General features: G+C 37.8%; 2 protein-coding genes across 2 annotated transcripts; both read right to left on the bottom strand.

Annotated features, from left to right (window-relative positions):
• Window positions 1–7311: 7311 nt before the first annotated feature.
• Window positions 7312–9390, bottom strand: LOC139136312 (tripartite motif-containing protein 2-like). Its single transcript, XM_070704038.1, has one exon. It carries the CDS (start codon window positions 9388–9390, stop codon window positions 7312–7314), a length of 2079 nt encoding a protein of 692 aa, XP_070560139.1.
• A 12708-nt stretch (window positions 9391–22098) lies between these two features.
• LOC139136311 (tripartite motif-containing protein 2-like) lies at window positions 22099–24312 on the bottom strand. The gene has a single exon (XM_070704037.1). The coding sequence runs from the start codon at window positions 24310–24312 to the stop codon at window positions 22099–22101; it is 2214 nt and encodes a 737-aa protein (XP_070560138.1).
• Between the last annotated feature and the right edge of the window lie 2060 nt (window positions 24313–26372).

The following is a 26372-nucleotide window of genomic DNA, read 5'->3' as shown; positions in this document are numbered from 1 at the left end:
ATTGTTTCAGCATGTGAGAGTTGGCCTTTCTTTTACTTTTCATTAGTTGATGACAAGAAGAAGCCAATATTTTGTAACAGTATCGCAAAGAGGCACTGTATACCAAAGTCACCCCTTAACTTAATAAGGCCACCTGTCTTTCATTTAAAGTCTCATGTCGCCATAATACCTATTGTTGCATTATTTTCAGGATGTGAAAAGTTGGATTTACCTAGTAATCGAAGAGTTATTACAGAAGCTGATGGTGCAGAAATTGAAGAAGATGAGTGTAGAGGTAGCTTTCTGGAAACAAGCTTGAGAACCTCAGTTCATCTCTAATGTAGATTTAAACTTCCGAGGGTCAGTAACTGAATTTTGATAAGTTTCTGTACTTTTGTTCTGAATTTATCTAAGCTTTGGTAGAACGCTATAATCAACTACATGTTACTGGAGAATAAGTTTCCAAATACGTGTAGTCTCCCTTATCAGATGTAAGGTCGGAATGAACAATTAAAGCAGAATGCGACAGAAAATTCAGAGTGAAAAATGTACACTCTGAATTTCTGAATTTTCTGAAATTTTCACTCTGAATTTTCTGTTGCTTTCTGCTTCAATTCTTCATTGCACCCTTGCATCTGATGAAGAAGACGTCACGTCTTTGAAGGCTTAAGCTCCAGTAACATTTAATTGATCATAGCTTGCAACCAAATCTTAGATTATTTTGTATTGTAGTTCAACACGTCTTTTGTTCTCGATTTGTTACTGTTTTTAGCTTTGCTTTTAGCGATGCAGAGCTTATCTAACAGGTGAATGTGAGGCATCGTCCTCAAATTTTTACATCCCAAGCTTTTTCTTCAAAACGGAGAGTACGATTCCTTTAATATTTTGAGTACAGGTTCCCAGAGATTACCCTAATGATATGTTCAAGTTATGGTGAAATACGCAAATTTGTATATTTGAGGCGAATTTTGCTAGTTTTGGCAAAAATCTTCTTCTCTCTTACTGGTGGTTCGACGTCTTCAATATTTAGTAAACATGTCCCTAAGAATGACCTTCGTAAAATTTGTGCTAGTTGTGATGAAATGTTCAAATCTAATTTTTTCATGGCAATTTTTTTCGTTTTTGGTCAAAAATCTTTAAAATCTTCTTCAAAACTACTTAATGAACAGCTTTGATATTTTTGACATGAGTCTCTGCGGATAGTTTTTTCAGATTGTTCAAATTTATGCAGAAATATGCAAATTTGTATTTTTGAGAAATAAAAGACATTTCAGACATTTTTAAGACATAGGGAATTACCAGAATGTGATATATAAATTGTTCAAATTTATGCAGAAATATGCAAATTTGTATTTTTGAGAAATAAAAGACATTTCAGACATTTTTAAGACATAGGGAATTACCAGAATGTGATATATTCAAGTTATGAATTGTGTATTTTTTGCAGCTTTTTTCCCATTTTTGGTGAGGCCATCCCGAAGTGAGGTGTCAGAGATTCTTTACATAACACTGCGAGCTCTTTCGACGTCTAAGTCGCTTGATGTATTGCTATATTGGTGTTGAAATGGCTAACATTCAGGTTCTTGCCATTGGTTTTAGACTGCAGTTTCCTTTTACAAGTGAACTTTAGTAAGGACTGAACTTTCCAGGTTCAACAGCACATGCTTATTGACATACAGAAAAAACTTATGAAACGAAGTCAAAATTAGTTGATGTGTTTTAATTTCTGAGAAGTAGAGTTTTGAAATGTCACTGATTTATTTCAGAGTTTATTTAAAGGTATTACAAACCAACAAATCTTTTCGTTCATGAAGGACTTTGTTGGACAAGGAAATGGGTTTTACACCTCCAAGGACCCCTTTACCCACTTTCTGCATGTTATGTGTTACTGTGAAACTTTGTGACAACTTGACATGCTGTGCATTATGTTGTGTTTACTTTAGTGTGGACAACTATGTACCATGTGCATCAGAGAAGCCGTGACTAACCTTTTTCCAAGTTTGCAATTGTCTATACAAGAGGAAATGTCTCAAGCTATCTTACAAAACGGAGTAAACATTTCATACGAACACTGTTTTCAACACAATAAGCAAGACAAATTTGAGCTTTTTCAAAACAGATATTTTTGTACGTTTTCACAAGTATGAACATATAACATAATCCACAATATTGAAGTTAAACCTGTTTTGTCATTACTTTGTTCATATATTTTGAAAACGATCGACAGTGTTTATAAAGATTTTCTTTTGTTGGTGTTTTGATAGGAAGGTGTTTACATCGTTGGTGTTTTCCTCTGACAAACTTTACAAAGTGGCCATGTTTATTTTTCCATTTTACACTAAATAATTGTATTTTACTCAACTAATTTTTGTGTATTTTTAGAATAAAATAATTTTACTGTATATCAGTGGTCCGTTATGTCATTTCCAGGCTTGAACACCCCTGAACGCCAAAAGTTCATGTGTTCAACAAGTGCATATTATGTGTTCAATATTTTAACACACTTATCGTTGAACGCGTCCATGCGTTCAAAAAGTGTTACAGCCCTTTGAACGCGTAAATGCGTTCAAATTTTTGAACACATTTCATGTGCAACGTGTGTTCAGATATGGAACACCATGTGTTCAATATAATGTCTGATGAACACATAGTGTTCAAAATCGGCACACGTGTGTTCAAAAATTGAACGTTGGTTGAACACGTAGCGTTAAATTTCTGAACGTCTAGACGCGTTCAAAAAGTGTTACAAAAGGCGTTTAATTGGTGTTCTATCCTTGAACACTTAACTTTACAGTGCATGTCCTAAAATTTCCTATTCAAATACATTGTGTGAGTTTTTCATGAAAACTTTAAAAACCTACGCGGGTGGGGACGCAAAACAAAGAATTTAATTACTTTGGCCAGACTAAAAGTAGATTTTAGAGAAAAATTGCTAACTAATCGTAAGATTAGAGAAAAATTGCTAACAATCGAGCTTTCTGTTCTTTCAGGGTAAAGCTCTACACTTTACGAACTTCACTTTCGAAATTTGCGTCAGTTAAAGTAATTTAAAGTGAAAAATAAATTACTGAATGATAATTTCTTGGTATTTTGACTCTTCAGTAATCTACTGACGAACATTTACATAGTTGGGAGTCAAAGTAGTCATGTGACCGAGGTAACAGCTTCAGATATGCTACGTTTATGTTGTGCTCGTAATGAATCATCAAAGACGGGGTTATGTAGACAATGATTGAAGGAAAAGAGAGATAGACGTTGCTCTGGTTGCATAAAAGAATAGACGTATGAATATTTCGTCTACAATACTGGATAAATCTTCTACTCGTATTCTTGTCCCTCAATCAGTGTGCATCATCTGTCCAATGTCCTCTCCGATTTCTCCATTCAATTCTGAGATATTGATCACATGACTACCATGGCTTTAAATATGAAAATATGTGCGAATAACTTTCTGAGAAATACCATATCGGAAGCTTGATAAAATATTGAAGGCTTTCTCATGAAATAATAACTTTCTTGGACAGTGGATAATATAGACTGGAGTCTGGCCTTTGAGTGTTTGTTATATTGATCGAGCGGATACAAACCAATATGTCCTAAGCAAATACGGACCTTTACTTATAGCTGGCATGCACACTTCACGGTCACTTTATTTCACTTGCCTACGAAATACAAAGTAGCTACACTTAACGTCCGTTCAGAACCTTCAAAAACTGTTTTCTTATCGCACCGAAAGTTATTTAAAGAAGACAGTATGTTGACTCGCAGAAATGAGTGTCATGACACTACATATCCTTCGTGGTCATAATCACCCTCAAAAACTTCCGGTAAGGCCAGTCGTAAACACTCGGTGTGATGGTCAATTTTGTATAAAAACTAAAAAAGAAAACCTTCGTACTATTGTGTAAAGGAGGCAATTTGGAAACTGTGCATAATTCTGTGTATTCTTGGGAGAACAGAAGAACATTTTAAATGTAAAACACAAATATTTAAAACACAAACATAATTTACATTTCTCTGTGACCAAGACAGGGTGAGTGTTTGAAATCCTTAGAAGAGATGTTCGGGTATTTTGGTGTAAATTTCGCTGTGAAACGAAAATAAAGCACCAATTTATTGCTTCCCTGTGTAAGTATCTACATTGCGAAATTGAACACTACCAAAAGTCAGAATGGTTTTCAATCGACTAGACCATCGTGGTTTAAATGGCAAGCGTTACTCCAGGTTTGAAAGTGGTATTTTACAGCCTTGAAAGGAAATTTACTGATATTAAAATGAATATATGTGTGATTAAACATCTTAAATAACTTTTCAAAGCATTTAAATTCATGGCCTCCAGTATATCAGATAGAACATAAAGGTGACATATTATCACCGTTCATGTCAATACTCAGTAGAGGCATCATGGGCCAGTGGCTAGAGCAGTGGACTCACAATCACAGGATGGCCATGGTGTTGTGTCCTTGAGCAAGGCACTTTATTCCTCATTGCTTCTCCCCACCCAGGAGTGATGGGTACCTGGTAGGACAGTGGTTGTAATGTGTGCGTTTAGCTCTGCTGCGCTTATTGGCTGCACATGTGAGCTGTAGTTTGCTTCCCAGGGAGTTGAGTGGTATCATATTAGGTCCAGTGACCAGGGGTAATGATAATTGTAAAGCGCCTTGATCACATATGATATGTGCGCTACATAAGAACCAAATATTATTATTATTACTCATTATAGAAATAGAATGGATCATGGTTTGGTAAACTTCATTCAGTAAACCGCGTACAAAACGAAGTGAAACACGATATTTTAAGACAAAAAGACATCTCTCACACTCTCTCTCTCTCTCTCTCTCTCTCTCTCTCTCTCTCTCTCTCTCTCTCTCTCTCTCTCTCTCTCTCTCTCTCTCTCTCTCTCTCTCTCTCTCTCTCTCTCTCTCAGAAAGTGCCCAACCTACCAACCACGGACAGTCCGAAACTCGTATTTTACTCGAGGAATTCATTAAAAGAATCTTTGGTATACATTACTGGAACAGAAAATTAGTCAAGTTTGAAAAATTACCACTGGAAACGAAGTTGTATATTCATACATGGTGAACAATGTTCTGTGGAAAGGACGAAAGCTGTTCAAAACTGACCTCCCTTGAAAAATTCCCCTCGACCATCCATCACAGTCCCCTCTTTCCACTCGCTCTCTGCCGCAAAATTTAGCTTCCGGTCGACCCTCTCCCTATAACAAACTCCCTACAGCCTCTGCATGCCTTCTACAAAAGATACCACATGCTCTGTCTCCGTCACAAGAGTTTACCCTCTCCGTCGTCAAATCTCCGAAAACACTCAAATCCCTCTCCCTGTCCACTTGCTGGGCTTTATTCAAAGACATCCGCTGAGTAAAAGTTAACTCTCCACTTACTGATTATTGAAAAATTGTCCATCCGCTTTTATTTGCCTGCTGATGCGATAAAAATTGCGATATTGCCCACCCGTCTGCCAATACAGGGCATGCGCACACCATTTTCTCGGACAGCCTTGTTTTACTTCCCCTAATACATCCTTCGATTCTGTCGGCGATGCTCTGTATATGCATTTACATGGTGCTATGCTACACCTTACGTCTTTGTATATCCATGTGCCTACACTTGTCACTAATCTTCCTAAACAGAAAGTAACACGATTTGATAACATTTTATGTTACACTCGTAAACTTTGATCTGTAAATGCCGATCAAATAAAAGTTGTAGGTACTGAACTTGCTAATAGATGAAACCATTGACAAAAGGTCTATAATGAAACACGAACATGTCCAGAGTAGTTTCTTTACCTCTTTATTGCCGGAGTCTTGGTCTAAATCATAAGAAAAATTTGACACACAAGTTGAGTTACAATACTAACACGATTGGAACTAATTTGGGATAATTGGATGGTGAAGTGATGTCGATTTAATCTACAAATGTTATCGTATCTGCTTTTCTTTTTACGTTACACACTTGTTTTTATGAGTAATTTGCGATATTGCAACATTCAGCTATATGGCACCTAACAATTTTGAGAAATTTGCAATATATGAAAATCCGATTATCCCAAATTAGTTCAAATCGTGTTTACTTCAAATCCCATATATCTATAATGAGATAGATTTAAGTTTACAACATTTCAAGAACTCAGGGAAATAAACTGAAGTCAAATTCAGTAGCATAAAAAGTTAAACGTCACAGAATCTTATTGAATTTTAAGAGTTGAAAATAAAAACTTCGTGATATCGTTCTTCTACCTCATTGTGCTCGGATACTTTTTTCAAGCTCTTTGGCAACAGGGCTATTCGCAGCCACCGCTTGGGGTACTTACGTACAGTAGTGGACACGTCATACCAATGGTGAAGCGCACAGTAGATTGTCTCACCAAAGCGGAAGGGAAGTTTGTTCACGTGATTTATAAATTAGGAGCAAGTCAGATAAAATGGCACTATCACAATTCACTAATTTATTTTACAACTACAATTACAGAAATCTAACTGAGCAATGTCTGTATTGTACTTGTTCGTCATACATGATACCAAGATCACATGGTACCACCGAAAGTGCAGGCTTGTAATTTGCGCCGTAACTCCATCTTTAAAATAAACATAGTCGCCAAAAATGAATGACTATTATCAAGTTCAAGTTCAACCGTATATTCGTCCCCTGGTTTCCTGTGTTAAATGCAAAATACGTCATTTTCTTTACTGCAACGGAGTGAACGGCAAGCCTTGGAACTTAATGAGTAGAAAATGAAAATGTAGTTGACATTTAAAACGATTATTGAAAAAATAACATCAAAAGATACAGATACTGGCTCTTTGAACCGATACACAAGTAAATTTCATAAAAAAAAACATTGCCACGATCAGACATTTAGTTGTACTGACAATATATTGTGCCCCTCAACAAATTAGAAACTTGAAAAACACGTTTGGAACTAATGTGGGATAATTGGATTTTCATATTTTTTAAATTTCTCAAAAGGGCCGTACAGCTGAATGTTGCAATATTATAAAGTACTCATAAAAACAAGTGTGTAATGTGAAAAGAAAAGCAGATGTGATTGCATTTGTAGATTAAATCGACATTACTTCACCATCCAATTATCCCAAATTAGTTCCAATCGTGTTCAAAGTAATTTTAATCCCTGTGGTACTGTATTAATCGTTCTACAAATCGCTTTGTATGTTATGTTACTTTGCTTGCCATTTGATGGATGTTAAAGTTTTATTCTCCACCGAACCTTGAAATATTTTATAAAATATAGGAACCGTTTACACTCATCAAGAGAACATACTATAACAAGCCATACAACCTCCTACTAGCAGAATTATTGCGTGAAAACTTTAATGCAACTGTTACCTTTATCAGCCACTATAACTCTGTCATCGTCAGTGACACAGACACCGGTAGGACAGTTAAGACCGTCACTCACTTCATCGATACGGCAAACAAATTTACCATTCGATTCGTATTTCACAATTCTATTATTGTTGTAATCTGCGACATACACATAGCCGTGTTTGTCCACAGCAATTCCCCGGGGCCAGTTCATTTGACTATCACCACTTCCACGGGAGCCAAATGTAAAGAGGAACTGACCATTACCATTGAACACTTGGATTCTATGGTTACCACTATCTGATACATAGACATTGCCGGTGTTGTCAATACAGACAAAGTAGGGATAGCTAAACTGACCCTTCTGACTTCCATTACTACCGAATGATTTGATGTGATTGCCGTCTTGATCGTAAATGTGAATACAGTGTGCAGTGTGACCTACAATATAAACCCTTCCATTGACAGGACTGATAGCGATACCTCTAGAGCCCTGAACATTACCCTTTCCAAAACACCCGATTAGTTCACCATTCTCATTACAGACAATTCCCTGCTTATTTTGAGTATCTGTAGTAAAGACATTACCATTTGCTGATACAGTTGCATCATAGGGAGAGAAATTATTGACATTTGAAAACTTGAATATCTTCCGATGTCTTCCATTTACAGTAAAACTTTGTAATCTTTGATTGCTATGTTCAGCAACCAACACGTCACCGTTTCTCATCATTGTCATCCCCTGTAAACCACTGAACTGACCGATACCTGAACCTTTCTCCCCTAACTTACACACCAACCCTTTCTTAGCGATAACCTTAATGTTAACCGGTGATCCTTGTACTGGTTTCTTACATACTGTCACTGACAATTCATGTTTCCCCTCTACCTCTACACGTGTTTTCAAAGTCATTGTTCCATTCTCATTGTCCTTGACTTCCACTTTCTCTGTGTTACCGTCAGGTGTCTTCATCACAGCTTCAACTTTGACACGATGTGATACCTCTTCCTTGTTTAGGTTTGATTCATTCGCGCTTCGAATGGTGCATGTGATGTCTTCGCCAACTCGAACTGTTGGAGTGACTGAGTCCACTTTGTACACCGTCGGAATGAATTTCATTGTGCCAAGACTCCTCCTCCTACAGAAGTCATCACATTGTTGAAACTCCATGTAGTCGTCTTCCACTGGCTCTACCTGTGTCTGTACTTTCAGCAATTCTTCTGTTTGATGATCAACTCTCCTCTTTGCTGACATTAGCTGTGAAGCGTTCCCATAATGCACCAGTTTCTCAACATATTCACGTGTACTTGTCAAGTCATTCTCAGCAATGTCAAGTTCTTTCAGTTGTGCAGTCAAGTTGACTTTTCGTTTTTCGTATTCACCTTTCAACTCTGTTAGTAGTTTGTTGCCATTTTCTTGTATCAGACGCGTTATTTCATCAATAGTTTGACGGATGTGTTTTCTCAAGCTTTCCTCTTCTCTTTGGAAGCACTTTTTTAGAGACTCAAATATTTGCTGCACTTTGAGTTTGCTATTGTTGGCTTCATTTTCTTTCACTTTCACTTTGTCAATGACTACGTGTAAGTTTTTGGTGAATTCCTTTGCTGCGTCTTTGACACATCGGTACTGGTGTTTTGTCAAAGGATGATCTAATGCAGTACACATCAGACAGATCGTCCCGTTGCAGGTATCACAGTAGAATTTGACCTGGTAATCTTGATGTGTGTCACAATAGACAGGAGGCTGAACCGAGGCTGGGTCAGCTGACTTTGCCGCCATGTATTCATCAAAGCGGAGTAGGCGATGAGATTTCGTTGTTGGGAGCTTACCATGTGTTGTGGCGCAGTTACTGCAAAAATCAAACGAACAGACGGTACAGTGCTTTGTCACATCGCCTTGTTCACACCCGTCGCATTTCTTTGAAGTGTTTACGCTCTTCTGTTCTTCAAAAAGTGCAATTAAATCATTCAGGAAGATGTTGACCTGGATTCCTGCCACGCCATTGTCGATGAGTTCCGGATGCGCTATTTTGCGGGTTGCGGGCTGCGGGCTGCGGGTTGCGGGCATGAAAAAATGTGTGATTTTTGGTATCATTTTCGCTAGTAGATAGAATAAATGCTAAAATAGTATCTAGATGTATTTGTTTATGGAATAAAAGCCGTGAACTTCTTGAATAATGCCGTTATTTTAGCTTACATCTGGTAAAGCACCACCAACGTCAGAATAGTCCATTTCCCATCCAACATTCGCCGTTGCACAGCGCACTGCCGATCGAAGCTTTCGAAATGATATGACTGAACACGGATGAGTAATAATATGAACACAAGACAGATTTCACAACAACTCGCTATATTAACTTTTTATGTAATGATTAGGACGGATAGTTTAAAAGTAAGTTTCGGATCGTTGACAGCACAGATGAACTGGGAGATGAACTTCGGCACGCGCCTAATAATTTGTTACTTTTTCATAGAATGCAATGCCCTTCTCACACTTCAGATTAGTTCAACCGCCGATAAAAGCACAATTTTCAGAATCGTTTTCAATGCCGTTTAAAATTATTTTATTGTGGTGAACACGATAATAGTCCTAGGAAACTTTTCATAGTCACGCTGGATCAAATGCATATGGAGCGACTATCATGCTGCAGGTGCAAGTCATAGAATATGTTCATGATATTAGGAGATACACAATTATTGAGAGCTGCAGAACACAAACTCATCCAAAAATATTCCTATTAGATCGATTCCTGAAAATAAGTCAACGCACCGACGTGTTTTTCCCGCTGAAATTCTCGCGTAAAATGTTAGCGGAATGTCGTTCTCTGTGGTCGTGACCTCGGTTGAACCGAAACGGCAAAGTAAGCTAAGTCCATTGTCGTACGTCTTTTTCTTTTTAAAGATTTCATGAAAAATACACGGCATTTAAATACACAACACTTCTACGCTTTTTGAAGTCAAATCTTTCCTTACACATTGCATTTAAGTAGGCATTGTTTAATTTTCTGTATGTGTTGCCCTAGAACCGAATTGTGAATAGATGCATTACAAAGAATTTACTTCCTATGGCCTGATACTAGAAATGTAACAATTTTCATTCCGCGATAAGTGGCGACATTTCCGAGGCGCGAATTTTTTTGTCAGTCTGGTATTATTTCTCACTCACATCCATGGCAAGAAAGAAAAGTGATTTCAGATCCCAAATTATTTGTGATGGCCAGGCAGCTCGGAACAAATAAATTGGTCCTCGGAATCGCCGCTTTTAGTTTAGCAGATTTTGATTTTTTTTCAGAAACATGACGTATTTTCACCCACTTGGTATGGTCTGTTATAGCATCTTTAGTCCAAAAAATCAATTTTACAGCATATATGTTTTCAACAGCCTTCAAATGTACAGTATTATGTTAAAATACACAAAATGGAATATGTTGTGTTTCATTAATTTTAACCATCTTGACCTGATGTTGAAATATGGACTTGCCAGGAAAAGGGATACTGTACGATAGACCTGATCATGATTATTGATAATAGACACCTTCTAAAGGTTTATTTCTTATATACTAAATGCCATATTACATATATTAGAAATCTAGCCATAATTCTAAAAACCCGCAGCCCGCAGCCCGCAACCCGCAGCCCGCAACCCGCAACCCGCAGCCCGCACTTTAGCAGATACCGATGAGTTCATGAACTCTACGGCATACTGGGCAGTAAGGTAATGGCACCCATCTCATCTGCCAACTTACCCAGACAAGGCTCACAGAAGTTGTGCAGACACGGCAGAATTTTGGGATTCTTGTATCGTTCACAACAGATCCCGCAGAGTAGGAAATTCTCGTCGATTTGTTCGGGTAGTTGAGATCCACTTGATGCCATTTTGTTCACAATATTTCAAATGATCTACGCAGCTTGTTGTTACTCAAACCGGTTCAGTGTTTCAGTAGTTCCGGGAAGCAAGGCTTCATGGGATCGACGAAATGGGTCAAATATTTTCATTGGGTTCAAAGCAGGCCTTGGTACGGTTCAAAGTACAATTTTCAATGATGTTAAGAACAACGTTCTTCACGATATTTGTTTTGTAAAAGATAATTCTCTACGATAGCCAAAATTCATGTAAAGTTATTGAAGCCGAAAAATTGTGCGTATACAGTAATATTTCCCATTACTTTTTTCAGGCGAGTGAGCGATTGATCAGTGATCTAGGGATCATGTTCAGAAACGTACGAGCATGTAAAAGTCCATATAGCCCAGAAAGGATACAGAAGTATAAACGGATTTACTTTAACACTGTGGCAAATATTCTAAAGGAAAGATATCAAAACAAAACCAACTAATTGACGAACAAATCCAAGTGAATTACGAAGCAAAAATATATTTTGAGTAAGAAGGTTGTTTTATTGACATTGGTTGATTTTATATTAATATTTTATATTCATGTGATAAATGTCAAACAGAGATGTCAATCAATTACATTTTCAGCCCCCTTTTCAGTTTACAGAAAGAATATGTGAAAAAAAAAGATATGATTAAAGTACCAGTAGTCGCCAAAATTATGCAAATGAATGTACGGTTCCCGCCACAAACTGCAAACCTGGGCAGGGAGGATACCTAAAATGAGGTCGTACGCGCATGATCAACTTTATTTCATCGTATGCTTCATTGATTCTGAGACTCAACCCGGTGTTATACAATCAGTATGCAAAAAGTAGTCACCTTATCTTTTCATGTAAAACAACACGTGGTGTATTAAATCTTTCAAACCGTTGAATTGACCCATCAAGCGTTACCTCTTAGATCAAACAAAAGACGTATGTGTGTTCCATTAGGCCTAACCTTGAAAACTCCGCCGATCCAAACATTTTTCCCCATTTTAAAAACAAAATTAAGAAGATTATCTTACTTTACCGTAGTTTATGGGTCTCAGCGAACAAACCGCAGAGTTCAAAAAGTCAGTCCGAACCACCATTTTTAGAGGTATACGTTATCGGAAACACACATATTATCTTTTAGTTAACCTCACGGTCCGATATTTTGATTGACTAGGCCTACCTAGGCAATAAATTCCATTTTGATACGGTTGTAGAGATCAGATCACTTGTCAACCGTTTATTTTATATAGATCTGATCTGGACTATATGACAAATCTGTTCCAAATTAAATGTTTACAGAAAATATATCCTCTCGATATAAGCAAGTGTTTATCGACAAGGATAATTGGCTTTAGAAATAGAGGAGAATCATTTCTTTATCATCATGATACATAATTTTTCATATAAGTCTCTAAAATATGAATTGGTTCGAGTCTGGAAGCAACTCGTACGCGTTATTGACCATGTTAACTACTACGCTAGTGAAGCCCCGGAGTATTTATTTTCGGTTACATAGCCACTTGTTTGTGTAAGTTTTAGTGGGGTGATTTGAACAACAATTGCGTCTTCTTATGTTTCTATAACTTTGTTACTCTCCTTGTACAGCAACACGTTCAGTTCATACGTTCGTCCTTGAATTGTTGTTAGATAAGAGTATTTGATCTCACAATGTCATCTGGTATCTTTGAGTACGGATGACAACGAGGCTTTTTTCAAACTTTTTTTCACAAAAAAAGGAAGTCTTGTGGTGAAGGAGAGACTTTGCCAAACTTGAACTTCTCCATTGATCTTGAATCCCCTATAGTAAACAAAATGTTATGATTATTCATATGATATCTCCATATGAACTTGACGGTAAAGCGAAAACTGAAGTGTAGTATGTGGAAGATATTGATTGATCTATTATTCAGCGAGGCACCGAAGGAGAGTGGATTCTGCAAGAAAGATTGTATGATAGGTATAAATATCGTATGACTACCTCGGCGATGTCCATGATATCAACCTCGGACTTCGTCCTCGGTTGATATCATGGACATTGCCTCGGTAGTCATACGATATTTGACATACACAACTAGTGAGTGGTGCAAGCCCCTCTACATCTAAACATCCCTTAAACGACAATATAGTGTTCGAAAATCTTTTTGCAGACCCGAAGGGGTTGATATCGGCCTAACTTTCAAAATGGTATGATCCTACTTGCAGAAGTATCGATTATTCAACGTTTTGCGCTTGGGATGTATATATTACCGAACACAACCAATTATTGCTTAGTAATGAAGCCATGCGCATTTTGGCTATGCATGTTTTACACGTGTACAGTGGCATGTAGACAAGTATAAATTCACGGCCACGAGGCACAATTATCTTTTTGATCAATGTGTCATAGTGGTAGCATGGCACAGGAAGTGTATTCAAATTTTTCTGATATCTCTGATGAAACTATCGAATTACTTAGAGCCTCACAAGCAGCGTATCTGGACGAGTTTGGCTTAGAAACTATTGAGGTACCAGTGACCAACATCCCTTCGGTGAGTCATTAATTAGTAATTTCCACCATTTCCACCTTTTTATACTTACCCTGTCATTGGACATGCAAAAGAGAATGTAATATTGAATATTTGTCTTATTTCATTAAAGGATATTCAGAGAGGGCGGTTTGCTGACCCGATGTCGGACGTCTGCGTACAGGTGAGTTGCAAAAATTCCATTCCCAGGCATATTCAGCGCCGTAATATGACGATTCACATTATTGGATGAGTAAGTTCGTTCCGGAAGTGAGGAAAGTCGACGGGCACCCGTACCCACCAAAAACTTTACTCTCATTGTTTGTTTCAAAAGACAAACCCGGATAAACTTTCTTGCCGACTAAGAATTCGTAGGGTTCCGTCAGGTTCTTGAGGCAGAGATGAAGAGACTCCAGCATTGGTATTGAAACAAACAAGAAACTGGCTTAGGAGGCAATATCTACTGAGCAAATCGATATACTGTGGAAAATGAAACTACTAGGTGACCATTCCCCTGGAGTTCTTGTTCGCACAATGGTATTCTTGAATGGGAAAAATTTGCCCTGAATAGTGGACAGGAACACGGTGCGCTTCGCTTTGACCAACCTCCGATTATTTTGAATGAACCCGATAGCGACACCCCGTATCTGCTGTACGTCGAAGATAAGTCAAAGAGCAATCTAGGCGTACTGAAACACATGAAAGTGCGTCGTCGCAAGGAAGGACATTATGTTAGTAACGATAATCCAGTGAGATGTCATGTCCGGCTATATAAAAAACGTTTCGCTGTGTCCACCTTATGGGAAAACGAATGGATTCTATTTGCAGCCCCTGCGCAAATACAAAGGATCATCAAAGGTGTGGTTCAAAAAACAGCCTGTAGGTCACAACACCAATTAAACTGAAAATACCGACGTCAAAGACTGTGAAATGTCCAGCAATGTCAAATCTGGTGTGGTTTACAACAATTGTATTTTCAATATTCATAAATAGAGATTTAAATAAAATTAAATAAACATGTCTGAATATTGCACTTTGTAGTTATGTCTACAATTTTATTTGGAGGTAGGTCGTGATATTGTCTCTAGGTGTAGCCGAGGGGCAATATCACGACCGTGTCGACAGATATTCTTTTTGGAGGCATGATGACAGAAATTTCACGAGACAAAGTCGAGTGAATTTTTCGCTATCATGCTGAGAGTTCACCCGGTTGATATCACCCCTTCCAAAATATCAACTCAAAATGAGGTTGCTCTCTAAAATTTCAACCACTAAATCTATTGTTCTATCCGTGACGAGTTGTGTATCTTCAATAATTACCTGAACTCCTCAAATACAAAGGAAAAGCTTTCTCAAATGCATAAGGAAAAACAGAAAGATGATGTACTGTTCCCAGGGTACTAATTTAAATGGTGTTAGGGACTGGTCAGTTTCTTCAGCTTGCGGGACCTTTGATTCATTGGAAAGTGGATTGTCACCCCATTTTTTTTTGTTTTGTGTTGTTTTTTTACTTTGGTGATGAGGGTCACCATGTTTTTGAAATGCGGGGGTGCGTTTTTGAATTACGTACCAGCCACGAATTGTATCATTCAGGTGCCATTTTTCGGCGCGACCTTTGGGCGCGTAACCCTAATATATCAGAGACATAGGCCTATATCAGAGATATCTGGATGTTTGGAAATTGAAAGTTTGTTCCGTAAAGCATCATACAAGCTATGAATTTCATCATTCAGTGAGTTTTCCCCGCGCCCTTCGATCGCGGAACTTTGCGAAATCAGAGATAGATTAGAGCCTCTGGATTTCTGCAAATTGAAAGGCTGTTAATGAAAGTGTACAAATCATTATGAAATCTGCAGTTCACATGAAAAACATGACGAAATCATAGTCTATTGTGTTTTTTCTATGAGAACCCAGTATGAGGGAGCAACATACACTAATATCACACAATGATACAGTGACACATTTCAGAAAGAGACAAATGACAAGATATTTTTCATTTTCATTGATGCAACTAAATTTCCTTCCTGTCACAGGTTTCCGAATAAAAGGTGTTTTTTATGAGTAAAGTGATAGTTAACGAAAGGCAGTTTTTGTCAAAATTAGCTGTGATTTTATGGTTTCACCGATAAAGGAACAGGTAACATTATTGGAACTAATTTGGGATAATTTGATCTTCATATTTTTCAAATTTCTCAAAATTGTTTGGTGCCATGCAGCTGAATGTTGCAATACTACAAATTACTCATAAAACAAGTGTATAACTATAAAATGGGCTTTAAATTCTCAGAGTGAAATGACCTTGCTCCACCGCCCAATTATCCCAAATTACCAATTGTGTTAGGTCCTCTGGGATAATGTTGGGATCCTTTTTCTTGTTTGTCACACAGTACGGTTTTATTACATCATACGTGTGTGTTTCTGTGTCCACTACTCTCCGGTCAGGTCCTTCATTCGGTGATTCAGAATGGAGAGAGAGACGAAATTTAAAGTTCAAACTGTCTGTACTTTTCTTTGATATCAGAAGCACCTAAATAGATGGAATTTTGCTATTTAGCCGAAAGAGGGCGTTTGTCTGTACTATGCTGTGTTGTGTCCGGAGGCATCCAGATGCTATGGCAAGCTTGCGTGAGCCCCCGGTTTGTGTGTGAGTGTATTTGTGTTTTAGGGGGGAATGCGATGGATGTTAGCTACCAGTCCTCAGGACCTGAGAGATGACACGACGACAACCAACAAACATTGCACAGCGCCCGGACTACAATTATGGCAGCTGGAGTGAGCCAGCAACTTTCCATACTGTTTTTCTCTCAGAATAACGTGATCCCTATAAATGTGTAATTTAGTTTTTACTGACTCGTCCTCGGATAAAGGTAGAATACAGCGATCATCAACTAATCTAGCATTTATTCACAAGGAGTCTGTTAACAAAGTGAAGTGCAAGAAACGATTGTCAGCAGCCCGAAAACAGAACCAACAGTCTTTCATAAATTGCTGATTTTGAAGGATTTTATGTAGTATTTATGAATTCAGTCTATTGCTTCAATCGTAGACAATGAACTCTTCCGCTTCGCTATGACTCATGGTGCAAACAGTGAAATGCTGGATATTGCCTATTAAAGGGGTACAGTCGTCGGAACTGCGTTCAAAGGTTGTATGGACCCATACGACCGATGTAAACACTGTATCCAAGGTACGATGGTGATTAATGAAAGTTAAAACATGTCTGTCATAATCTACATCGTATAATTTAAATGTTGCAGCTACGATTATGAGGTGCGTCTAGATGCTGTGCACGAAACATTACATTGTTTGTAAACAAGAAATTTGTACAATCCGACGACGGTTTTCCTTTAAAGTGTAGAAGTACAAAGTTATAGTGTGTCATGACGGTGATTTTAAATCTTAGCTAGCCCAAAAATACAGCAATGAAATATTTGTATTGTGAATGGAGAATACAAGTAATGATCGTCATTTACAGAGTATGTAAAATAAGGTTATTCTGCTCTCCTGTCAAATGAATTTCGAAGTTGTACGGTGTCATATCTTTATTCTTTGTCATGAAAGAGCATATTTTTAAGTTTCCTCGACCGCTATAAGACAAAGTTTAACACTTTTGCCCTAAATTTCCCTTAATCTGGGATAAACTACCGTATTCAACACAATGGGACTGCCACAAATTCTCGTTGTGAAACGGTTGAAAAAAATTACGTATAGAGCAAAGGTTTGACATGGTTTTGACTGGGTCATTTTGTATGCTCGCAAAACAATCAAAACATCCTTTAGCTCTTTTTGATTCATTGTAACATCTCTGGTTTCTTAGTACCATAGAAATGAAGAGTGGCCCTATCTTGATTGATGATGAAAATTCCATGGTAAATTTTAAATCCCTTTCCAAAGCATTCCTACGAATGATAAACTCAACACTGGTTAGAAACAGTCAATGAGAGTGGTTTAACTCGCGTTGTGAAATTATTCATCAGCTCTATATTTCACCACCAATAACTCAAGAGTTAATTACTCTCGTTGTAAGAAACACAGCCAAGGAAAGTTAATGTATCAATTATTAATAATTGTGAAAGAAATAACAAATATAGTCATGTGTCTGGCAAATATTCATAGTTTTGATGGAAACTGCCCACCATGTCACTATGTTCACTACAATGTATCTATCACTGTTATAAGAAAAGCTTATGAAAGTCGTGTACCTGCAGCAATATACCCTATGGAAATAATGAATGACAGTAGAGTTAAACCTTGAATTTGAATGGAACACGGTACAAACACAACCAGATGAGAAATACCTCTATTTCCATACCTGTTTGTACTTGTACACACGATAAGCTATCACACCTACTATGTTGATGCCATCACGATTTATTTTCTAGCAATCTCTTCATTGTAACAGTTCAAGTGTAGCCCATCCTACATTGTCAACACAGGGCGATAAAACAAAACTACACCTGAAAAGATACCTCCGATGAGAGACGACGTTATTTCTCACACAGCTCTTCTCATTTTCTTACTGCAGACAATGTTCATGATTTAAGAAGACTTACAATAAATTGTTTTAGTTAATCAGAAGTGGGTTCTTAGCAGCTCGTGGATTCTTTGTCAGCCATACAGGAATAGATCAGAGAGAGAGAGCTTCAAATATACGGTGCATGCACGATATGTAGGCAATCATTGTGTGTAGTGTATATCTTTAGCTTACACTTGGAAAGGAAGTCAGTAGTTAGAGGGCGCTGTGACTTGCATCATGAGTGAGAAATGAATTCGATCACAGAGAAACATACTACACAGAGTCGCAACGCTTGCATGCCTTTTGTTCCATGGTCGTCTCGGTAGACTATTGGCTTTTCATATTAAAATGAGCTTCAAAGGTGTTAAACGTTTTGGAGGCTTTGATTGTGGTTGATAATTACACGAGATTATGCGAAAAATACGACGAGATGGCATCGTACTGCCAGTCGCGTAGCAACCATAGTTACTTTGTGAGCTCTCAGGCCAGAAACACTGCTTCACGCCAATCAAATCATAACACGCCAGCAGTTTCATAAACATGTCCTTCCTTGACGCACGTGTAAAAGACGGTATGACTGACCGTAAACCATTGAGTAAAACCAGACAGTATCGATAAAAAACTTTCAAATTTGGTTCAAACACACTCATTATATATTCATAAAAAATATGAGAGGAATTTTTAAAACGGTAAAACTCACTTTCCTGAAGCTCAAAACACTCCCGTTTTCGCCAGCACGTCAATTCCGCTCAGCACCACACGACAACAACAACACAAACTTTGCCGAACATACTTTCGCTTAACAATTGGCGAAAATCCGAAAATTACCGAAGGATGCATGGTCGGCACTCTTCGGAAAAGAGAGGCAAGAGCAACCTGAGGCGAGGCGAACATGGATGGGTTACGTAACCGCTTCACGCCTTAAACAATACCCGTTGCCACTCTGTCTTTGTTTCTCTGTGATTCGATGCAGGGCGTTTATACATAGCGCTGTTTCATTATACGCTGCTCTGTAACCCAAAAGCCGAGAGATGATTTGTGGAATTCGAGAACTTTTCACTGGAGATGATTTGTGTTCAAATATACTTTCTAAACAAAACTGTGAGGGGAAAAACAGACTATGTTCAAAAAACTGCCCGCGTTGCCGATAACATTAGGTTTCAAAAGTGTCTCTCTCCAATCCATCAACTTCTTTTCCTGCCACTCGCCGTGTGAAACCTTCCAGCCGACCCTCTCCCCAACCACAAACACTCTCTTATAACCTCTTGACACCCCTAACAGAAGCTACCGTTACTCTCTCACCGACACATATCATGCATAAAATATGTTTACCACTTCCCCATTAACATACCGTCGAAAACATTTGAATCCCCCTATTTATCTACCATTGGGCATCTTTCAAAGTTGCTCGCTGAAGTGTATACATTTCCCACACTGATGGAAAATGAATATAATCATCCGCTCATTGATGTGAGAAAACTTGTGCCTATCCGTTGGTAATCGTCATGCGATATCATTTTTTTCACGAACGTAACAGTTTGGTTTGCTGTCCCTATACATCCTTCTGTCGACGATGTGCATATATATGTAAGTCGTTACTATCCCCGGCCCTAATGTTGTGAGTGTGTCGATGCGTCTTCACATGTCAGTAATCAAAACAAACGACTGCAATATGGTCAGACAACACTTTTAAGTTTTATATGCGTTGGGTCGACAAAATAAATGTCGTCAAAGCTGAACTTGCTATGGATGAATCACTCAGATCTTAGAATTCGGAGCAGAGTTTTTAATTGTTTTCTCCACGTCGTCTTGTAAAGCATGAGATGGTTTTAAGGCAGTGAATAGATAAATATTCCATTAATATTAGCCTGACTATTATATCGAAGTAGACTAATAGATTTTACTCTACTCTTTAAATTCTACAAGATTTCAAAGAAATATTCAACGTTCATATTCTTGTGCGCAAAATATAAAACTTTACATGTTATATTATTATTTTGAAATTCTAAATAACCAGACCTGCAAAGAGTGTTTTGAGCAAATTTCATGATACCTTCCGATATTGTGTTCATAAATGAAAACAGAATGCAATGACACTATACAAGTAGAAAATTCTTATCACACGATTTGAAAGACACTTTGCATGTGGTTCGCCGAATCTTCTTGAATATAAGATCAGAAATAAAAACTTTATAAAATCGTTATTTCACTTCATTGTGACCGAAAACTTATGTTAAGCTCTTCGGCGACAAGTTTCATGAAATTTTGTGCAGTATTCTTGATATATGTCTTCACTGTCATTACCATCTCCATAGGGAAACTATTGTACGAAATAAACGTTATTGGATAATTTCATTAATATGCAAGCCACACTAACCAAAATCTAATCAGTTCTTGCAAGTAGCATATGGTACCTGTCACCAAAATCTAACTTGAATCCGTTCAGGCGTGTTTGAGTTATCGTGTAAACTGACAGACAGACAGACACACACACATACGGACAGACAGACAGACATAGCTATGACATTAGCCCACGTGTTCACACACGTGAGCTAAAAACAGTGACAGTTACAGCTACTGTTCGTTTAAGGTGGAGTTGCATGTTGCCAACAGTTTTTTAAAGCAATATTTGTCATCAAATATAAGAAGAAAACCTCCTTATACCATATATTTTCAAAAAGCAGAGACTCTAAAGTTTAGTATTGTAGTTTACTCGATCGATGATGTTGGTGTAAATTTGGGGTAAAAAACCTCAACTTTCATGATAATGATATAAAGTTAATTTAAGGGTGATCGAGCCACTAAAATTTTTACCTACAATTTTCGATATTTTTCTCTAAGAGTAAGACTTATATGTTAGGATGAGATTAAGTCAATATGTCACCTGATTAATTTGGTAGCTAGAAAGATTTGAAATGCGCCCACTTTATCCAATTCGAATGACAGGAATTATGATTTAATTTCTGAAATGTAATATTTTACATGAATGACTAGTATATGTAGAAAAGAACGACTATTTTCTTTTACATTATCTATCCTCCTTCTAAAATGGCAAGGGTTGAAAGACTGACACTCAAAAGAAATTGATTATAATCATGATTAGCAGAATTAAAGTGCCTCTTATTCACAAAATGTAAAAACATTTGTTGCCAAAAAATATCGTCATTTTGGTCTGTAGCATATTAAAGAACATGATGTAAACATTTCAGAAAATTTAACCCAGCCAGAGTGGAGTTAAATTCCTTGGAAACTTTGGAATTTTGAGAAAAAAGAAGCCAGGAAATCGCGTGATTTACATAATACATTTGCATATATTAACACTGCTGATCATGAAACTTTCAAGAGCTTGACGAGCTTAAGGGTGAACCTAACCAATATTTCAATCTTAGATTAACAAATGGATTTAAATTGAATGAACATTTGCAAAAAAGTGATGTTTTTCGGAAAAATACGCTGTGTTTGGTGCAGCGCCCCCTTAAGCTAATGAACACTCAAGCCTGGCAAATTTTACTTACATTATCATGAGACCGGAATGTATCTGAAATTTAAATTTGCAAACTCTACAGTTGCTCAATAAATTAATCGAGAAACCGATACACAAGTAAATTTCAGAAAAAAACATTTCCTTGATACAGACATTTAATAGTACTGACAAAACCATGTGTCACTGAAGAAATTTGAAACTTCAAAGTAATTTACCTGTGGTATTGTATCAATCATTCTACAAATCACTGTGTTACTTTGTTTCCAGTTCAATGGACGTTCACTCTTTTATTCTCTTTATGGCATTCTCCACCGACTTTAAAATATTTTATGAAATATCAGAACCGTATACACTCATCAAGAGAATATGCAATAACAAACCATGTAACTTCTTACTAGCAGAATTATTGCGTGAAAACTTTAATGCAACTGTTACCGTAATCACCCACTATAACTCTGTCATCGTCAGTGACACAGACACCGGTAGGATAGTTAACACCGCCACTTACTTCATCGATTCGGCAAACAAATTTACCATTCGATTCATATTTCACAATTCTGTGATTGTGGCAATCTGCGACATACACATGGCCGTCTTTACCCACAGCAACTCCCCGGGGAAAGTTCATCTGACCATCACCACTTCCACGGGAGCCAAATGTATAGAGGAACTGACCATCACCATTGAACACTTGGATTCTATGGTTACCACTGTCTGATACATAGACATTGCCGGTGTTGTCAATACAGACAAAGTAGGGATAACTAAACTGACCCTTCTGACTTCCCTTACTACCGAATGATTTGATATGATTGCCGTCTTGATCGTAAATGTGAATACAGTGAGCATTGTTATCTACAACATAAACCCTTCCATTGACAGGATTGATAGCGATACCTCTAGAGCCCTGAATCTTACCGTTTCCAAAACACCTGATTAGTTCACCATTCTCATCACAGACAACTACCTCGTTATTTTGAGTATCTGTGGTAAAGACATTACCATTCACTGATACAGCTGCATCATAGGGAGAGAAATTATTGATATTTGCAAACTTGAACATCTTCAGATGTCTTCCATTTACATTTAAACTTTGTAATCTTTGATTGCTATGCTCAGCAACCAACACGTCACCGTTTCTAATCATCGTTATTCCCTGTACACTATTAAACTGACCAATCTCTGAACCTTTCTCCCCAAACTTACACATCAACCCTTTCTTAGCGATAACCTTAATGTTAACCGGTGATCCTTCTACTGGTTTCTTACATACTGTCACTGACAATTCATGTTTCCCCTCAACATCTACACGTGTTTTCAAAGTCATTGTTCCATTCTCATTGTCCTTGACTTCCACTTTCTGTGTGTTACCATCAGGTGTCTTCATCTCAGCCTCAACTTTGACACGATGTGATACCTCTTCGGTGTTGAAGTTTGATTCATTCGCGCTTCGAATGGAGCATGTGATGTCATCGCCGACTCGAACTGTTGGAGTGACCGAGTCCACTTTGAACACCATCGGAATGAATTTCATTGTGCCTAGACTCTTCCCCCTGCAGAAGTCGTCATACGGTTGAAACTTCATGTAGTCGCTTTCCACTGGCTCTACCTGTGTCTGTACTTTCAGTAATTCTTCTGTTTGATGATCAACTCTCCTCTTTGTTGACATTAGCTGTGAAACGTTCCCATAATGCACCAGTTTCTCAACATATTCACGAGTACTTGTCAGGTCATTCTCAGCGATATCAAGTTCTTTCAATTGTGCAGTCAAGTTAACTTTCCTTTTATCGAGTACACCTTTCAACTCTGTGAGTAGTTTTTTGCCGTTTTCTTGTACCAGACGCGTTATTTCATCAATAGTTTGACGGATGTGTTTTCTCAAGCTTTCCTCTTCTCTTTGGAAACACTTTTCTAGAGACTCAAATATTTGCTGCACTTTGAGTTTGCTATTGTTGGCTTCAGTTTCTTTCACTTTCACTTTGTCAATGACAACGTGTAAGTTTTTGGTGAAATCTTTTGCTGCGTCTTTGACACATCTGTAAAGATGTTCAGGTTTCGAATGATCTAATGCAGTACACATCGGACAGATTGCCATGTTGCAGGTATCACAGTAGAATTTGACCTGGTACTCTGGATGTGTGTTACAGTAGACAGGAGGCTGAACCGAGGCTGGATTAGCGGACTTTGCCGCCATATATTCATCAAAGCCGAGCAGGTGGTGATATTTCGTTGCGGGAAGCTTACCGTGTGTCATGGCACAGTTACTGCAAAATTCAAACGAACAGACGGTACAGTGCTTTGTCACGTCGCCTTGTTCACACCCGTCGCATTTCTTTGAAGTGTTTACGCTCTTCTGTTCTTCAAACAGTGCGATTAAATCATTCAGGAAGATGTTGACCTGGATTCCTGCCACGCCATTGTCGGTGAGTTCATGAACTCTACGGCATACTGGACATGTAATGGTGCCCATCTCATCTGCCAACTTACCCAGACAAGGCTCACAGAAGCTGTGCAGACACGGCAGAATTTTGGGATTCTTATATCGTTCACAACAGATCCCGCAGAGTAGGAAATTCTCGTCGATTTGTTCGGGTAGTTGAGATCCACTTGATGCCATTTTGTTCACGATATTTCAAATGATCTACGCAGCTTGTTACTCAAACCGGTTCAGTGTTTCAGTAGTTCCGGGAAGCAAGGCTTCATGGGATCGACAAAATGGGGTCAAATATTTTCATTGGGTTCAAAGCAGGCCTTGGTACGGTTCAAAGTACAATTTTCAATGATGTTAAGAACAACGTTCTTCACGATATTTGTTCTGTAAAACATAATTCTCTACGATACCCAAAAATACATGTAAAGTTATTGAAGGCGAAAAACTGTGCTATTTCCCATTACTTTTTCAGGGGGTGAGCGATAGGGATTATGTTCAGAAACGTATGAGCATGTAAAAGTCCATATAGCCCAGAAAGGATACAGAAGTATAAATGGATTTACTTTAACACTGTGGCAAATATTCTAAAGGAAAGATATCAAAACAAAACCAACTAATTGACGAACAAATCCAAGTGAATTACGAAGCAAAAATATATTTTGAGTAAAAAGGTTGTTTTATTGACATTGGTTGATTTTATATTAATATTTTATATTCATGTGATAAATGTCAAACAGAGATGTTAATCAATTACATTTTCAGCCCTTTTCAGTTTACAGAAAGAATATGTGAAAAAAGGGAAAAAAAAGATATGATTAAAGTACAAGTAGTCGCCAAAATTATGCAAATGAATGTACGGTTCCCGCCACAAACTGCAAACCTGGGCAGGGAGGATACCTAAAATGAGGTCGTACGCGCATGATCAACTTTATTTCATCGTATGCTTCATTGATTCTGATACTCAACCCGGTGTTATACAATCGGCATGCAGTAGCAGTCACCTTACCTTTTCATGTAAAACAACAAGTGGTGTATTAAATCTTTCAAACCGTTGAAATTGACCCATCACGCGTTACCTCTAAGATCAAACAAAAGACGTATGTGTGATCCATTAGGCCTAATCTTGAAAACTCCGCCGACCCCAAACATTTTTTCCGCATTTTAAAACAAAATTGAGTAGATTCTCTAACTTTACCGTGGTTTATGGGTCTCAGCCAACAAGCCGCAGAGTTAAAAAAGTCAGTCCGACCCACCTTTTTCAGAGGTATATGTTATCGGAAACACATATATCTTTTAGTTGGCCTCACGGTCCGATATTTTGATTGACTAGGCCTACCTAGGCAATAAATTCCATTTTGATACGGTTGTAGAGATCAGATCACTTGTCAACCGTTTATTTTATATAGATCTGATCTGGACTATATGACAAATCTGTTCCAAATTAAATGTTTACAGAAAATATATCCTCTCGATATAAGCAAGTGTTTATCGACAAGGATAATTGGCTTTAGAAATAGAGGAGAATCATTTCTTTATCATCATGATACATAATTTTTCATATAAGTCTCTAAAATATGAATTGGTTCGAGTCTGGAAGCAACTCGTACGCGTTATTGACCATGTTAACTACTACGCTAGTGAAGCCCCGGAGTATTTATTTTCGGTTACATAGCCACTTGTTTGTGTAAGTTTTAGTGGGGTGATTTGAACAACAATTGCGTCTTCTTATGTTTCTATAACTTTGTTACTCTCCTTGTACAGCAACACGTTCAGTTCATAAGTTTGTCCTTGAATTGTTATTAGAGTATTTGATATCACAATGTCATCATAGTATCATTGAGAACGGGTGACAACGCGGCTTTTTTCAAACCTTTTTTACAGAAAAAGCGAAGTCCTGTGGTAAAGGGGAGACTTTGCCAAACTTGAACTTCTCCATTGATCTTGAATCCCCTATAGTAAACAAAATGTTATGATTATTCATATGATATCTCCATATGAACTTGACGGTAAAGCGAAAACTGAAGTGTAGTATGTGGAAGATATTGATTGATCTATTATTCAGCGAGGCACCGAAGGAGAGTGGATTCTGCAAGAAAGATTGTATGATAGGTATAAATATCGTATGACTACCTCGGCGATGTCCATGATATCAACCTCCTCGGTTGATATCATGGACATTGCCTCGGTAGTCATACGATATTTGACATACACAACTAGTGAGTGGTGCAAGCCCCTCTACATCTAAA

Source organism: Ptychodera flava, chromosome 7 (genome assembly GCF_041260155.1).
Source record: "Ptychodera flava strain L36383 chromosome 7, AS_Pfla_20210202, whole genome shotgun sequence".
NCBI lineage: Eukaryota > Metazoa > Hemichordata > Enteropneusta > Ptychoderidae > Ptychodera > Ptychodera flava.
This window is presented reverse-complemented; position numbering and strand designations above follow the sequence as displayed.